Source organism: Nilaparvata lugens, chromosome X (assembly GCF_014356525.2).
Source record: "Nilaparvata lugens isolate BPH chromosome X, ASM1435652v1, whole genome shotgun sequence".
Classification (NCBI taxonomy): domain Eukaryota; kingdom Metazoa; phylum Arthropoda; class Insecta; order Hemiptera; family Delphacidae; genus Nilaparvata; species Nilaparvata lugens.
Genome location: NC_052518.1, coordinates 103,896,080 through 103,914,617, shown reverse-complemented (window position 1 = coordinate 103,914,617; position 18,538 = coordinate 103,896,080). Strand labels below are relative to the sequence as shown.

At 36.7% G+C, this 18,538-nt stretch overlaps 2 protein-coding genes across 3 annotated transcripts in view; one reads left to right on the top strand and one right to left on the bottom strand.

Annotated features, from left to right (window-relative positions):
• The window catches only part of LOC111044937 (regulator of nonsense transcripts 2), an 80,340-nt gene extending 66,934 nt beyond the window's left edge, over nt 1–13,406 (bottom strand). Inside the window, exons 1-5 of one of the 2 annotated variants that reach the window (XM_039442917.1) lie at nt 13,162–13,406; nt 7,517–7,641; nt 4,985–5,137; nt 3,430–3,660; nt 792–987 (exon numbers count right to left, since the gene is read on the bottom strand). In XM_039442917.1, the coding sequence (XP_039298851.1) occupies nt 792–987; nt 3,430–3,660; nt 4,985–5,137; nt 7,517–7,576 (640 nt within the window). In that variant the 5' untranslated portion in view covers nt 7,577–7,641; nt 13,162–13,406. Of the gene's footprint in view, nt 1–791; nt 988–3,336; nt 3,361–3,429; nt 3,661–4,984; nt 5,138–7,516; nt 7,642–13,161 lie in introns of those variants that run through there. The other variant, XM_039442918.1, reaches the window with a different exon arrangement.
• On the top strand, nt 10,342–11,486 carry LOC120354733. Its single transcript, XM_039442179.1, has 2 exons — nt 10,342–10,372; nt 10,810–11,486. Exons 1-2 carry the CDS (start codon nt 10,342–10,344, stop codon nt 11,484–11,486), a joined length of 708 nt encoding a protein of 235 aa, XP_039298113.1.
• Nucleotides 13,407–18,538: the final 5,132 nt, after the last annotated feature.

Sequence of the window (18,538 nt, the reverse complement as noted above, 5' to 3'; positions counted from 1 at the left end):
GCACGTATTTCACATTAAATTTTTCCTACAGTTACCATTGAATATGAAAAGTGGGTAATTATGGGTAAAATTGCCTGAATAATGTAGTAGTGTTTGAATGGCGAGGCGGCTGTGTGGTGTGTGCTGTGGTGGCACTGTGCTGTCGTTGTCCTCCATTATAATATCTACTTAATAATTAGCGCGTTGTGCTTGGTTGCACCTCTGCTCACTATAGCAGCCACAGCAGTCACTGTTACCAACTTCATTTTGATTTTGCTGCACTGGTGCTCCATATAACCTACTAACTATTTTGCGTTGTCATGCTGCAAATCTGGAGTACGCAAAGTACTCACTTTGCGCACTAGTGCGGAAAAGTGATTCTTTGCAGCCTGCAATCAGTGCACAAATGGTCACTTTTCAGGGTATCTGTAGGAAAATATTATAAACTGGTTTGTATGATTAGTTCCAGTAATTGGAACGTATATAGAATATGATGATTTTTTCTTTGATTATGATATTGGACATAAGATAGGGGATAGAGTTCATGTTCCAATCGTATGTAAGCGTTTATCGGAACTGGAATAGTATTAGTAAATTATACTGATGAATAAGAATTGTCATAAGGCAATATATCGGAAATTGTTGAATAATTTTATTGTAAACTTTTTGAAAACACCAGGTATAAGAAGTAGAGTAAGATACCAATGTATACATGATCTTTAAAAGGAGTTGGTCTATGAAAAACTTGAATAGAAAAAACTAAAAATGAATATTGTTCAGTTACGTTTTTAAAGAGATTGATCTTCAAATACCTGCATAGTCTTCTCCACAATGTTTACAGAAGCTGAGGATGATATTTATGTTCTTATGCTCTTCCTTGTCAGATACCATTAATATAGTTAGTACATTGCCCAAGAGAGGTAGAGCTTCCTTATGCGGAAAAATTCCAGATGTCGCCAAATCACCGTAGAACCTTAGATCTACCCTCAACTTGCTGGGATTTGCAATCTGTAGAAGAAAAATAATACATTGATGTGAAATTCATTAGGAAAATAACTTGACTATACACATACAGTGTTTCCTAGAACGTCTAAAGGTGCGTACAGACTTTCGTTCTGCTCCGCAACCGAACGTCACTCCAGCAGAGCGATTGATGATCGACCGGGGAGCAAGAGTGGTTCGACCGGGGAACGCGAGAAGATCTAACATCTTCCGTAACGTTCATGATGGGTGCGTGGGCGGAGCGACTGTGGTTCGATGGAGGAACGAGGGCGGTACGAGGGCGGAGCGTGCTCGGTGCGGGTTGGAAGCGCGTATATGTGCACGCAGCTTAAGGCTTAATGTATTGGCCTTGCAAGGCCTTGATGCACTCATCAGGATATTGGAAAAAATCTTCTATACATAGTCCCAGAGGCTGTCATCCATATTGTCTAGTATTTCAAATGTGCAAGTTATTTCAACTATTCGTTATTTTTGTTTATTACCTAAAATTATCAAACATTTTTGAATAATATTAACATATTGCCATCTAAAAGACAAAACCTAACCTCCCTAGGATTTCATTTTACCTTCAAAGCATAATGAACAGAACCTTTTAAGTTATATTCATCTAATTTCATACACTAGGCAATTTGAGAACTGGCAGATCTGAGGAACTCCCGTCCCAAAAATGCTCAATTTCTGAGATAAAGATGGTAGAAGATACCACCTTAAAAATCAACATTTCAATATAATTTTGAATCTTGGAATTTCAAACTACCCAGGACAGACTTCTTGACAGCGATTAGTTTGGAATTTCATTCAACATTCATCACATATTCCTTAGTATTTGAATAAAGCAATATCTCTTTTTTTTAAGTTAAATTTTTGCGCTTCAGAAATAATAGTTAATAAGATTTACATAGGTCTGCAAGGCCATCTGATAAATCTACGTTTATTCTTTCAAGTGTCTAAGGATATGATCACATTGGATGCGAGCATGTGCAAGTACACAAGTGGTCATGCTTAACCAAGATGAGAAAAAAGATCAAGAGGTGCGTACAGATTTACGCGCCGCGAACACGAGCAATTCACTTTTAATCAGCTGATGCCAAGCTTTTTATATCTGTATCTTACCGTTTCTGTATAAATACAGATATAATCAGCTGATGAAAAGTGCAATTCGCGTGCGCACCTTAAGGTGCGTACAGATTTACGCGCCGCGAACATGAGCAATTCACTTTTAATCAGCTGATGCCAAGCTTTTTATTTCTGTATTTTACCGTTTCTGTAAAAATACAGATATAGTCAGCTGATTAAAAGTGAATTGCTCATGTTCGCGGCGCGTATATCTGTACGCACCTTAGGAAGAACGATAAAAACACACACACTAAACGCGTGCACTTGCTTGCTGCGTTCAGTGTGAGCATCTAAAGACAAGTTACAACGTGTTTCAATGGCTCTTTCCAGATTTTGTTTCTCGGCGCATGTATGATCTGACGAGTACTTGCACCCAATGTAATCATACTGTTTTCCATTTCCAATCATTTTATGATTATGTGTTTTTTCTTTGTTGAATAAAAATAAATAAATACTCTTATTCATCTGCCGCCATAACATTCATATACAACAAAAATCCAATGAATCATTAAATCTAATGAATTTGTGCTCTAGCCAAGAGTCGAGTCGTCGCTGAGATATTGCACCTTTACTCTTTTTAATACTCTTGACAAATTATCACAATAGGTTAATCCCACATTAGCTAAAAATAGTTAGCAGAAAAACTATACTCTTGACAAATTATCACAATAGGTTAATCCCAAATTAGCTGAAAATAGTTAGCAGAAAAACTAACAGATTGGCTAAATAATACGATAATTGAAAGTTCAGAATAATTTATCATGAAAATTCTCAATTGTCAGCACAGTTTATACATTTCTACATGTTCAGTTCAGTTCAGGATGTTTTAGTGAGATTGTATCCTTGCAATAGTTATCCTTGTGACATTTATGTCGGGCCCAATAGTGATTAAAAACTATTTGCTTTGCCATTTCAGAAACTTTGTCAATGAATATTTTGACTTTTGATATTTATCCATAACTATCACACTGGAGATGACACCATTGGTGTTTAAACATGTATGTAATCTATAATATACTGAAGGAAAGAATTATTGGCTTATATATGTACGGGATAGGAAATTCACAAATGACGCATCATCACGTCTCAACCACTCAACTGATTAACTAGACATTTTGCATATAGATTCTTAATTTACCGAGGATGGTTATAGGCATATTTTTAATTCTTCAAGATTTTAGTAGGTCAAGTTTTCAGTTAGTCAAGTTTTTAATTGGACCCTTGCAGAGCACAGTTTACCTGCTAGTTTTTCAATAAATTCGTCATATTTCTAGACAATATTCCAGTGTTTCATAATTTAAATATTTTGAATGGTGAATACTTTGAACAGACTTTTTCATCCTTTTTCAGAGTGAGTGTCTTGACCCAGGCTTCTTTGAGAGCTTTCGAGAACTCGGGATATGCGCAGTGAATCTCACTGCACAGTGCCACAGCCTGTGGTACATCGGTCAGTTTTATCTTTGCTTCTACGATTGCCGCGGCTATTTCACTGATGTACATCGAAACATTCAAACCGGACATTTCTTTGAGGAATCCATCCAACTGCGAAGACGTGAAATTTCTCTGAAAATCCAAAAATATATTAAATTTATTAAGAATATAAAGAAAATGTATTGTTTCGGAAATTAACCTACTCAACTATGGGAAAACCATGTATAAATTCAAAAATCAGTACATTCCATTCAGTTAATTTAATTGTATATTCCATAAATACATAAATATATACATAAATATAATCATAATATATATATATATATATATATATATATATATATATATATATATATATATATATATATCCAGTTTTGGGCATGAGCCTGTTGTGCCTTTCCTCATTTTAAGTATAAAATGTTGTGCTTTTCCTCATTTATCACAATGTGATAAATTTTAATCACCATCCTGTATGTTTTCATTACTATCCTACAACACAAATTATCCCTCCTATGGCCCAAGATAAGAATGAGCTTCCACTGGACATTATTTTGACATAAAAAGCATAGGCTTTACTAACCAATTTCTATGAAAATTGATTTGCAGTCCAATGCAACCAGTTTCTATTTCATATCTCCAATGAATATTGAGATATTTAAAAAAAAATGTACAGGATTCATTTAATTTGCCAGATGGAAATAAATTGGAAGTTAATTATGAATATAAATTTATTCCAGCATCCACTGGACATTATTTTGACAAAAAAAGCATAGGCTTTACTAACCAATTTCTATGAAAATTGATTTGCAGTCCAATGCAACCAGTTTCAATTTCATATCTGCAATGAATATTGAGATATTTCAAAAAAATTTACAGGATTCATTTAATTTTGCCAGATGGAAACAAATTGGTAGTTGCATTTGTTCAAATTTTAATTAATGAATAATAATTATTAAATGAAAATCCCAATTAAATGCTGTAAATCGAAGACTTCCCCGAAGACTTCTGCTACTGCAAATATTGACAACAGGGTAAACAGCTAGATGGAAAACCGATGAGCGCTACTACACAAAAATTATTTGTCAGCCCGGGAACAAATGATTCCGCTCATCGAATTTCCATCTAGCAGTGTACCTTGTTGTCAATATTTACAGTAGCAGAAGTCTTCGGGGTTCCCGGGCTGACAAATAATTTTTGTATAGTAGCGCTCATCGGTTTTCCATCTAGCTGTTTACCCTGTTGTCAATATTTGCAGTAGCAGAAGTCTTCGGGGTGATTTACAGAATTTAATTAGGATTTTCGTATAATAATTATTATTCATTAATTTCCCAGGTACTTCCATAATTATCTTGTATGTTTTCATTATTATCTTACATTATAACACAAATAATTCTCCCTATGGCCCAAGAGCTTGCACTGGGCATTATTTGACACGAAAATCATAGACTATACTAACCAATTTGCGGACAAAAGCTGCATTCTTCTTCACACTCGAATCAAGTTTTCCTGTAGAATCATTGGGGCGAACTGAGTTACGATTACGTTGTCTCAGTTCCTCTTTTACTCTGTTCCGTTCATTGACGCCTTCAATATATGCCAATAGTTCATCCTAGAAAACAGAATACGAATAAGAAAATTATTTAAAAAAACTAACGAATTCTAAATAATAGACTGGAAAGTATTAAACATTCTCATGTGATTATCAGAACCGACAATTAAACTACTAACAAGAATAAAACTATAGTGAGGTCCACGTTATAATGATTAAAATTGGTGTAGCTATCCTTGTCGTATATAGTTTGACAAAGCAGTTAGTGCTATCCTTTTCTAGCTCCGCAACGTTGCCAGATCGTTTTACAACAATGTAGAAATATAACTTATTAACAAAATGATCAATCTCAATTACAGAAATGTATTTATTTAATAATTGAAAAATATATTATCTTGACGAATGAAATATAATTGATCATTTTCAACAAAAATGAACCGTTAATATTGCATCAGATATACTTGTACAAGCTATCATCTATAGAAGGCAGAGAATAGGCAACGCTGTTCTCCTATCTTTCTTCACTGTCATTACAACGTGGACCTCACTATATGGTTCAACACCATTATAACTCCCAGCAAGGACATTATTGGAGTCCAGTACTGTCCACCATAAGTGGATGTCACTGCTAGAGTCCATCACGTGGAAACGTGGCAGTCAGTGCCAGTGTGTTTAAATTAAACATTTAAAATTTATATTATTTACAAAAAAAAACACAGATCGGGAGAAAAAACTAAGGATACCTTAGTAAGAAAGTTGGTGGAGTTGTATATATTATTGTACTTTTCAGACTTGCACATATTATTTATTTATTTATGGAAACAACAGGTAACCCCACTCTGTTTCTTTCACAAATACATCACACAATTGAATACAAAAATGTTGAAAAATACAGTCTTTAAATGTGTTACAGCAAAAAATAAAGAAGAATATTGAGATAAAAGATAACAATATTTAGAGAAGTATTTGAGAAAAGTTATACAGTTTTGTTAAAATCATGATCATCAAATGTTAGAGGATTCAAATTATAGTAACAACATGGTGATAAAAAGTTCAGTAAACAAATAACTTATTATTAAAACACAGTACAAGGTAATAATTCACTTTTTACTATGTATTTAAACACGACATGCAGTCAAATATTCAAGTAAATAATCAAAAACTTTTACTTACTGACTGTAGTACTTTCGACCGTCTAGCGATCATTTTCAGACTGTTGAAAATGATCACTAGACGGTCAAACAGTACAACAGTCAGTAAGTAAAAGTTTTTGATTATTTACTTAAATATTTGACTGCATGTCGTGTTTAAATACATAGAAAAAAGTGTGTTAATACATCGCTCGGAATGGATCAAAAAACCAACAGAGATAATGGCCCATGCGAATAAAACCAGAGCAAATGCTCATGAGCAAGAGCATGGAGCATAAGGTTTTGTTCATGAGCAAAAGGTAGAAGCAAAAGCATAGATAATGGCCCATATGAATAAAACCAGAGCAAATGCTCATGAGCAAGAGCATGGAGCATAAGGTTTTGTTCATGAGCAAAAGGTAGAAGCAAAAGCATTTGCTCATTTTTATATGAATAAGTTTTACCTTATACTCTTACCTTATGCTCCTGAACTCTGGAGCAAATGCTCACGTATTTTAAAGATTTTTCATCAGCTGATTCGCTTTTGTAGCCTTACTTTGTTTTTATAGCTCACGGAAGCGCTAAATATGCAAGTAGGGGGCACCGCTTGTGTTTGCGTCGTCTGCTCTGTTTTCTATTCATGAATAGAGTTTAAGGTTAGTTGACTTTAGATTTTTTTGAGCGTGAAAAAATGTCATCTTTATAATAATCTTCAGCATATTCTTATAATATCAATAGCTTCTTATAATCGTCTACACTCTCATATTCTTAATTCCCTTTTCCTATTTTGTGATGGCTATCTTTATATCAGGTATTCTGATAAGATATTCAGGTATATCTTTATATCTTTTGTATTTATTCTTTTGTAGGAATAATGGTGATATATATCATGGTTGAATGTAAAAAGAGTTTTATAGTTCTCAACTATTAGTTGTGATCGTATCTGGTATAGTTTCCTCTTCCTCATACGAATTAGTTGATCCATTTTACTATGAGCAAAAGGTGATAAGCTGCTCTAGACTAGACTCACCTTTTTTGAAGCATTTGCTTCAAAAGTTGAGCAAATGCTCTAGTTTATTCATACAATTTTGAGTAAAAGCTTTTACTTTTGAGCAAATGCTCAAACAATTTTTTTGATGAGCATGAGCAAAAGGTTTTGCTCACGTTTATTCATAGAAAATGAAGCAAATGCTACATATTTTAGAAGTATAAGAAAATGCTCAACTTTATTCATATGGCCCATTAATTGCTATTAAAAAAGTAAACTAAAAGGCGATTTCTCAACACCTTATAAAACTTGAACAATTACCTTCTTTGCAATGTCCGTTGACTCTTGATCGGGTTCTTCAACAGTATTTTCTGTATCCATGATGAATATTGTGATGATCCAAAGTGTTTACAACATATTTATATCATTTCTCCTCATTTTACAACCTGTAAAACACAATTTTCACGGATCAAATAAGGGAAAAGTACCAGTGATCTGGGGTGACTGCCTACTTTGGAAAAATCCCAAATATATTCTATGGATATACTTTAATTCTTACTTCTCACTTCAAATGAAATAATGTACATTCATCACTAAAAGACGTTTCTAGACTTTTGTTGACGAAATGGTCTGAAACTAACCATTATCATGAGCCGATATACCCTCACCATCCATCAACTACAAAATTGTCTTGAGAATGTATGCATCTCAAAATTCAGGTAACACGGCAATCCAGAAATTTTGAATCAAATATTCTTCGAATGGTTCTATACTAAGTCATCCTACTATATGTCTCTGCTTTAGTGCTTGCTTGAAACTATAACTGTGCTACTGCGGTACCTATTTTCAAATTAATTTGATTGCAATGAATTGATATATATTTAGTGTTTTTTGTTATATTTTTTATTCATGACATGACGCCATCGATCCTACAATTGTGGGTAATGGATGAAGGTATAAAGGTAAAGGTATACTCAAAATTTTTATTCTTTATTCTATATTGATTTATACAATAAGTACATAATCAAAATGATAGGGAGAGAAAAATAAATAAGGTAACCTTGTGCTATTCCTCTCCCAAATTTAGATAAGGTTACACATAGTCCGAAATAGGTTTAGTATTTTGATAACTATATGAATGAATTTTATATTATGATAATGCGCATTTTAATCGAATAACAATATTATTTCTCATTATTAACCCCTCCTGGGGAGCACAACACCTGGTCGTGGTGGAGGGGCTTGTGTACTCCCGTGACCCGAGAGCTATACCGGCGGTTACACTATTAGTAGGGCCAACCAAGCCGGACAGGTCGAAGGGTAGGAGTCAGACGAAGAAGTGCTCCGAGAAGGCGTCGTTGGGCTAATCCCCCACACGCCGGTTTACATCGGATTCAAAGTACTACAACTAGCCTCGGACGGGACAGGAATTTACGGATTAATAAACGGACAAGCCACTTTATCAGATTCGGGAAATGGAACGTAAGAACGCTTACAGGAAAGGAGGTGGAGATGGTGGAAGAAATGAAGAGATATGAGATGAAGGTCTTGGGGATTTGTGAGACGAGAAGAAGGGGAGTGGGAGAGAGTGATTTGGATAATGATTTTGTCATGAGATACTCAGGAATGGCAGAAGGAAGAAGGGCATGTGGTGGAGTGGCGATTGTAGTGGATGGAGATACCAACACAAGAGTCAGAAGCTGGAAAGCAATAAGTCCTAGAATAATTAGAGTGGATCTAGACCTGGAAGGAAAAATTAGCATCATTCAAGTTTATGGACCTACTGAGGATGCAAGTGTGGCAGATAAAGATGGATTTTGGTTGCAGCTGGAAAGAGAAACATGTGAAGCTGAAGAATCAAGGAAACTCATAGTGATGGGAGATTTCAATGGAAGAATTGGAAAGGATGAGCAAGATGGACATGGGAGTATGGGGAAATATGACTGTGAGACAGTAAAAAATGACAGCGTCTGGTTGAGTATTCATCACAACATAATCTTCTCATTGGAAATACTTGGTTCATACACAAAAAAATTCATAAAATCACATTTGTAGGAGAAGGTCGAGAAGCAGAAAGTATGATTGATTATATATTGTATCAAGGAGATCTTAGGTATGCTGTGAGGGATGAAGGTCAAGGTCAAGGTGATCAGAGGAGCTGAGCTGGATACTGATCATAGGCTTCTAGTGGCATACACAGGCTTTGTAGAGAGAAAGGACGGCAGGAAGAAGGCATACATGAGAATCAATCACGAAGAATTAAGATCCAGGGAGAATAGAGAAATGTACCAGACAGAGCTCTCAGCCCGTATAGAGAACTGGCAAACCCAGGAAGAAAGATACACCGATGTGGATAAATTCTGGAGTGACTTGAAAGAAGCCGTGACTGGAGCTGCCAAGGAGGTATGTGGTGAGAGGAAAGTTGGAAAGTTTAAAAAGAGGACAAGGTGGTGGTCAGAAGAAGTGAAGAGAAAGGTTAAAGAGAAGAAAAAAGCATATAAGAAATATATGATCTCTAAGAGGCAGGAAGATTTCAGAACGTATGTGGAGAAACGGAATGATGCTAAAAGAAGTGTAAAATTGGCAAAGATACAGGCATTGCAAGATTTTGGTAGAGATCTACAGGACCAACATGGACAGGATAATGGCCGAGCCTTCTGGAAAACAGTAAAACACCTGAGAAGAAAGTTTGGAAAGAATGTAAGAACAATAGTGAATGAAGATGGAAGATTGGTGTCACAGATGGATGAAGTATTGGAGAGATGGAGAAGATTCTATGAAGTTAAATTCCGGGAGAATAATGAGCATATGGATGAAGAAAATGATCAGAATGAAGATATGCCTATGCTAGACGAATTTGAGGGGATTACATCAGATATTACCAGAGATGAGGTTGAAGAATCTTTGAAGAAAATGAAAGTCGGTAAGGCAGCAGGGGGCGATGGGATTACTCCAGAATTGATGGAATAGGGAGGGGATATACTGACAGGGAAACTGCTGATTTTGTTGAATTTAATATGGCATACAGAAAGAGTTCCCTCACAATGGAAGGAAAACATTATCATTCCTCTCCACAAAAAAGGCTGCACTTCAGACTGTGAAAACTATAGAGCTGTATGTTTGTCCCAGCTGGGTATGAAGCGGATATGGAAGAGGAACAAGCGGCGTTCAGACCAGGTAGGCAGACCCAGGAGCATATTTCATCTCTCCGAAATATATGCTCGAAATTCATTGAGAGAGGGAAGAATGTTTACTTGGCTTTTCTGGATCTGAGGGCTGCATTCGACACAATTCCAAGGGAGTGGATTTGGAAGGTCTTGAGTAATAGAAGAGTACCTCCCAAACTTGTGAAAGCCATCAGAAGTGTAAATGAAGGAATGTCAGCGATAGTACGAATTGGAGGAGATTTATCAAGAGCATTTCAAATGGAGAAGGGTGTGAAACAGGGAGACAGCCTCAGTCCTCTTCTATTCATCTTAGTGATGGATGATATACACAAGATATGCAAGAGGAGGACACAGAACATGGTAGTAGGATATTGGAATATGAGGTCAATTGGTACAAGAGCCCTCCTATATGCTGACCTCTGTTTGTTTTGATATCTGAGTATTCAGAAAAACTCCAGCAAGCTGTGACGGAATGGTCAGAAGAACTGAAAGGAAAAGGAATGGTTCTCAATGTAAGGAAGAGCAAAGTGATGGTGGTCTCAAAGGTAGGAGGAGAGAATGTGGAAATTAGGGTTGACGGAGAGATGCTTGACCAGGTGTCGAAATATGAGTATTTGGCTGCGTGGTTCTCTGAGGATGGAAAAATAGATGTTGAGGTGCTGAACAGGGTAAGGAAAGGTTCACTGGCTTACTATTCCGTCAAAGACTGTATATTTGGTAAGAAAGAGATCAGTAAGAGGATAAAGAACCAGGTATACAGATCAATAATTGAGCCAATCTTACTGTACGGGAGTGCAAGCTGGCCCATGAGATCATGCCATGAAAATAAAATAAGAACAGTGGAAATGAAATGTCATAGAAAAACATTGGGGAGGACAAAGAGGGATAGAATACGAAACACCAGAATAAGAGAGGAAGTTGGCATGAGAGATGTGAGTGTGAGGATAGAAATGAGGCAGCTTAAATGGTATGGACATATACAGCGGATGGATGACAGTAGAAAAGCGAAACAGTTTGTGAATGTGAGAGTGCAGGGAAGGAAAAGTGTTGACGACCGAGGTACTCATATGAGGACAGAATTGAGGAGATTGGAAGGAGAAGAGGGAAGACTGTTCCGGAGATGAGAAGAATGGCGATGGACAGACGGGTATGGAGGAACTGGGTCGAGGCTACCCCAACGCTGTAAAGGCATAGTGGGGAGAGACAGAGAAGAGAAGAAGAAGTTATTATTAAACTGTACCACCACATAATATAACTTATATGATTTTTAAGGTATTTCCAAAATTCAAATTTGATGAGGGAGAAATTATTAAAACAAGTAATGTATCATGTACTGGCAGTCAGTTGTAACATACAGACTTACTATGCAAATGATTCAACTATTGAGCTGGCATAGAGAAATCATTATCTCAATTTCTACCTTAAACTTCAGAAAAGGGGATGATCCACCAGTTCCTTTGTTGAGGTTCATGTTATAATGACAGTGGAGAAAGAACAGTGTTGTCGATTCTCTGCCTTCTATAGAAGATAGCTGATAATACCGGTATATTTGATGTAATATTAACTGTTCATTTTTTTAAAAAATAAGTTGATCAATTACATTTTATTTGACAAGAAAAAATATTTTAGAATTATTAAATAGGTAATAAATTTTCAAAACCTGTCCCATCATGGGTCAGTTCTCAGTATGCCTCCGGAGAAAGGAGATGAAAGAGTTTGAAAATTGATAACCTTTTTCCAGTTATCAATCCATTGATAAGCTGGAGGGGAGACTGGAAGGCTGGCCCCACTTCTACCTCTTCTATCAGCCAACATTTGTGTGATCAGCTTCAGTTTTAAAAATGTATTAACTTCTTTATGTTAAACCGTTATTGTTTGGCGGTTTGTTCAACCTTGTGGATTAAATAGCAGTAACAGTTAACTTACAACTGTATTCATCTAGCATATTCTATATTCAAGAGCTTGCAGAGTGATATGAATTCAGTGCTGAGTTCTGATTATTTTAATCCAAGTACATCCAGGTTAGTTTTTTAATATTATGCATCGTTTACCAAGTAATTAATTTATTTTAGAATAAAACTAATGACATCCCTTACTAAGTCCTACATATCTTGAGAATTGAAGGAGCAACTAGTAATAAATAAATAGTAGCACTCCTTCCGCATCGTTTCAAATGTTGAAATACATTTTTTACCTCCACACTTACAACAATTTATGGACTTTTTCACTCTAAATAAAGCTCTTTACATCCTCTAGCTGTCACTTACACATACGTGCATCCAATGTGATCATACCTTGCATTTTTGTAATTTGTAACATTGTGACCAATAAATTAATGATTCTTGACATAGATTATTATCAAAATACCTGCTGAAGCACTCTCCACTTAGGGAAGATGAGTTCCAGACATTTCCAAGACCGCGTTAGATAGTGGAAGCTATTTTCCCCACATGCAGGCTGCACAATTTTTATGTGACCTCATTATTGCTTCAGGTGAATTAGAATTAATTTGGGTGACAGTATAAACTATAATTTTTTCCAAAAAGTTATTATAGTTGCATAAACCACAAAATTTGTGACAAAAAACACTAGAAAAAATAAAAAATGTAATGACCGTTTTGGTGCGTCAGTCAATGGAAACAACTAGCCTACATGAGGCAAATTTCTCATTTTTTTGCTATCTCATGAAATTTTATGAATGAAATTAGACAGTAAACATTCTGAGGTCTGAGTTATTTCAATTGATTGAATTTGGCATGCTGATTCAAATCAATTAGGAATAATCCAACCGCTACCTACCATAATCCTCGCTTGGCTTATTTTGTAGTCTGCTTCAGATCTAGGCTTTCATGTGGAGTCCGAAGATTCACTACAATTAAATTACACTGATACTCACACATAGATTGGGAACAATGTAATTTGAACATTCATAATAAGCTTGAAAGATTTCATATTGGTCTGTAAATATGAGAAGAGTAAGTAATTAATTGATGTTCATATTATTATAACCTCACTTTTATCGAAATAGGAACAGTGTTGTTGTGTCTGTGCATTTTTGGAACAAAATAAGGAACACATATGACCAATGCCAATTCGTTCGTTCACTGGTACCTGTGGTAAAGGTTATTTGATAATAATTTTTATTTCAACATTTCAAACCCATAATCAGCTCTCGATGAATATTTCAAATTATTTAAAATCCAATATACGATTTCATCTGAAAGTGTCGATATTACACGACGACCCGCAACCTTTTTCGAGTTCTAATTGGGGACAATTCAAAAATAATTCTTTCAATTCTACGTAGTTGTATTTGACGGTCTTAAAACAGTTCGAAATCATCTTATAGTTCACGTTACATTGGAAGCTTTTGAGTATAACATTGATGTTGCTACTCTTATCAGTCATTCCACAAAGCATATTGCTTCATTCTTTTTTAGCTCCACTTGTTGCTTTAGTTCCAATTGTTTCTTAATAAGAGAAAATATTCATTTTAATAATAAAAAATATTTTTAAATCATTGAATAATATATTTTCTTGCTGAATGAAATGTAATTGATTATTTTGAACATGAATTGACAATTAACAGTTTATATTACATAAGATTTACTGGTATCAGCAAATTCTATGGAAATGAGTTGCAAGGCAGAAATCGGCAACACTGTTCTCCTATCTTTCACCACTTCCATTATAATATGTGGACCCCTATAGAGATATGGAGGTGATTGCATCAAGGAATTTAATGCAATTTCAGATTATTATTATAATTGAAGGAGATTATTGATTAAATTAATTATATCATTTTCATCTTACTTTTTCAAGTAGCCTAAATTTGAACATTGTAAAATTAACTGAGCTTATCATAACATGAAAGTATCTGAGACTAGTCCTACACTAGTGAACCAGATTGTGCGACTCTTGGACAACACCCAGAAACTTCACAAGCAGCACCTAGATTGGGATGGCACACACCTTAACAATGACGGTAAAAACATCCTGGTAGCTGCCATATGCAACGCCCTGCAACTGGGGAAGAATGAAGACAGAGATGCTGATGATCCTGGAATTGAGAGCGCGAATACTGTCACAAGAGTCCACATTAACCCTGAAGAGACTAAAAGGCCTTTGAGGAAGGAGGAACAAGCCACAAGCATTGCCACAGGAGTCCATTCTACAGAGTAGCAACAACAGAAAGACATCCGAGAATATCCCAGACGATATTCAAATAGCTTCACCGAAACACACAGCAATACAGTATAACCAAATGAAATTACAGCTAACACAGACCACATGAGATCCAGAAGGGAAAGACGGAATAGCAAAACAAAGGACCTGAAACTCAAGATCTACCACCTAAATATCCAGAGAGAACTACAACAGAAGCTTGACAGACTGCATATTGAACTTCACCTGTATTCTCCCGACCTGGTCATCCTCTCTGAGCATGGCGTGCGAAAGGAGGAGCTCCTTAGCTTGCACATTCCAGGCTACACTTTGTCAACAAACTTCTGTTGCTCACATCTTATGTGGGAAGGTACAGTCATGTACAAACGGGACAATACAAACCTAAAAATAGATGAAATCATACCTGAAGAATCACTCCAGCCTTCTGAACAGACATTTGAGACTATTGAAAATTCAACTGAAGAAAACCAACCTTATAGTGGTAGGCACCTACAGATCACCCAATCCTGGAACGCTTAAGGACTATCTGGAGAAAATGGGAAACCTGCGGCACAAATACTCCTCAAAAAATTTTGAAATAGTAATACTGGGAGATACCAACATAGATACCCTGAAAAAAGATGGAAAAAGCTATAAAGAACTGCAAAACACACTGAATCAATATGGATGTTTCATTCACAGGCTACCCGCAACTCGAATAACACCTACTTCAGCCACAAGCCTTGACGGATGTTACCACAGCCTGCCACCTGAATAAATTAAAGTCACTGTTAGCCAAAACCAGATATCTGACCACAATTCAATCCTCTGCCAGATCCAGTATAAAACAGAACCCAGGAGAGTGATGTTCAAGTTTTCTAGAAGCTACTCAAAAAATAACCTACACAAACTAAAATACAGACTAAGTCAGACTGACTGGGAACAGGCTATTAACCAGGACTCAGTAGAGGATAAATATTCAAACTTTATAAAGATCATGCGCCTCAACATTGATGAAGCAATGCCCAGAGAACCAAAGAAAATTACATCAACTAAGAATGTGCTCTGGGACAACAATACCATTGCTCTAAAGGATCAAGTACATCAGGCAAATAATAAGTTCATTACTACAGGATCATCAGAGAGATCATCATCAGGATCATCAGATTATCAGCAGAACTTTATAAAACTTGAGAAAACCTATGAACAGGACATCCAAAGAAGGAAAAAATCTTTCATTAACAAAAACATCCAACTAGCTGATAACAGAACCAGAGTACTCTGGAGGATAATAAACAAGGAAAGAAACAGAAGCAGGTTGGGAAAAATGGACAACTTTAGACTCAAGAGAACTAACAAAATGATAGTTGATCCATATCATGTTAGCAACCTCCTCAATTCTGCCTTCACGCAACCACCCTCTAAGACTACATCTGGAAATACCTCTGAACATATCCACCTGGCAAATAATAAACAGGAGCTCAAGAAATTCGAAACCATCTCAATGGCCAAATTAGAGCAACTCCTTAGAAATCTCAAACCTAATAACTCATCAGGACACGACGATATCACTGGCAAGATAATTCGACATTGTGAGCAGAAACTAAAGCTGCCACTCCTTGACATAGTAAATGCATCAATTTCTCAGGCTGTCTTTCCACAGAGCATGAAAATCTCGAAAATTTTCCCCAAATTCAAAGGAGGTGACAGGTTGAATGCAAAGAACTATCGGCCCATAGCTAACTTGCCTATCACATCAAAGTTGATTGAAAGAGCTGTATATGACCAACTTATTGCATACCTTGAGAACAACAGCCTACTTTCATCACACCAAAATGGATTCAGGAGAGGCCTTGGAACAGTTACAGCAATCTCCGAACTATGTAACAATATCAGCAAACACTGAGAGGAAGGTAAAACTATTTCAGGTCTTTTTATCGACCTCCAGAAGGCATTTGACACCATTGACCTTGGCCTGCTGAAACGGAAGCTCAAGATATTGAACATCAAAGGGAGAGCTCCACAATGTCTGGAAGACTATCTCCTGAATCGAAAGCAATATGTTGAAATCAACCATCAGAAGCAAAACAGCATAATGAGCTACAGATCCTCTCTAAGGACAGTTTATAAAGGTGTTCCTCAAGGGTCAACACTGGGGCCACTATTATTTCTGATCTACATAAATGACTTCCCCACAGAAATCAACCATAGGAAGAACTGTATTCTCTTTGCTGATGACACCACTATCTTAATACCATCTGAAAAGCATGAAAACACCAAAGAAGTGGTGGATACAAAACTCAATGAAGCAAACGAAATATGCAAAAAACTAAATCTAACCATAAATAAGGATAAAACAGTTCACATTCACTTCACCCCAAAAAACAGAAACATGGAGGACCAAACAAACATAGGCATACCAGCACAGACAAATACTAAATTCCTGGGTATACTGATCGATAGTCACCTCAACTGGCAACACCACATTGAATTGCTGTGCAAAAAACTGTCATCTGCCATCTTTGTAATCCGAAGGATTCGAAATATCACTAAGGAGAAAACTGCATTCATGGCTTACCATTCTTTATTTGCATCTCATTTAAAGTACGGCATTGTGGCATGTGGGTCTGACGAGTATTGATAGGTAGAGTTCTGTGACTACAGAAAAGGGCCCTGAGAACTATTCTAAGAAGAGATATGATGGATCACTACAAGGCGCTCTTCATCCAGCATAACACAGTTGTCACACTCTACATCTTCGAAGTAACAACCCTGGCTGTGAGGAGTAGCCCAGAATTGAGGGGAGATAGATAGCCCACAACACAAGAAATGGAGCTGACATTGAACTCCAGCAGCACCAGCTCACAAAATTCAGCAGGTCGCCGGCCTAATCTGGGGCCCGACTCTTCAACCTTCTGCCCAAGGAGCTCAAGGCAATTCAGGATTACGGTGCCTTTACTAGAGGTCTGAAGAACTATTTGATCATGAGGCCCTACTATGCATTGGCAGAGTTCATAGACGACCACGCATACCAGTACCACAGACCATGAATCCCCATTGTTTGGGAAGAAATTTGACAATTCCCAGGTCAACGACCATGGAGAAGACTACAACAAGTAACAAGTAAGAAAGTAAGGAAGACCTGAAGACACATTCACTGAAGATGCTCTCACTCACTCTGGTTGAAGTTGAACATCCTCAGTACCAGGAAACAGTCCCGCACCTTTGAGAAACGACAGTGTGACACATTCAAATTTGTCCTTGGAGTGTTGTCGGAGTGCACTTGCTCTCTCTGCTGTAGAGTTGTAATGCTGCTCCTCACATATTATAGCAGTGAAGCCAGGATGTCCAATCTGAGTTAGATAGGCTAGCAATGTGCATCGTACTTGCTACCGTATATGTGATGATTCAAAGAGCCTTCTTTTTAAGCAATAGAATGTCCCTGGCAGGCGGCGAATGACCCCAGTTCAAGATACCATAGTGTATGTGACTACCAAAAACTGCATGGTACAACATCAACAATCGCTCAATTCTTAGCAGTGCTTTAAACTTCCTGAAAGATATGACTCTTGACAGCTTCTTGCACACTCCAAGAATATGATGAATCCAGGTATCAGGTTTGAATCTTTACTGAATCCATCACTTTCTGGGTCTTTCCTTCATTGGGAAGGAGCTTATTTGCAGAGAACCAGTTGCTGGCCTCTGATGATTGTGATAGCTTCAGCAAAAAAGGCTCGAGTCCTCCAGTCTCAAATCGTGGGTCATAATCTGGAGCAGCAAAGGCCCAACCACTCATCCCTGAGGCACACCATGAGGTACAAGTTCTGCCCTTGAATCATTCAATTATTGAAAAATTAAGTAAGTATCAGAATTAAGTATTAAGTAAGTTAATATTGCATCAGATATATCAGTATCAGCTAAATTCTATAGAAGGAAGTGGCAAGGTAGAGAATCTGCAGCAGTGCGGCTTGCGGTATTTGAAAGAAAATTTTTCTTATGAGTTCCAGAGAAG

What these genes read in the sequence shown, in the direction of transcription:
- LOC120354733 (XM_039442179.1), top strand. Translation starts at nt 10,342, where the DNA reads ATGGAAGAGGAACAAGCGGCGTTCAGACCAG. An exon ending in ACAAGCGGCGTTCAGACCAG is followed by an intron (nt 10,373 to 10,809) that starts GTAGGCAGACCC and finishes CTGAGTATTCAG; the next exon opens with AAAAACTCCAGCAAGCTGTG.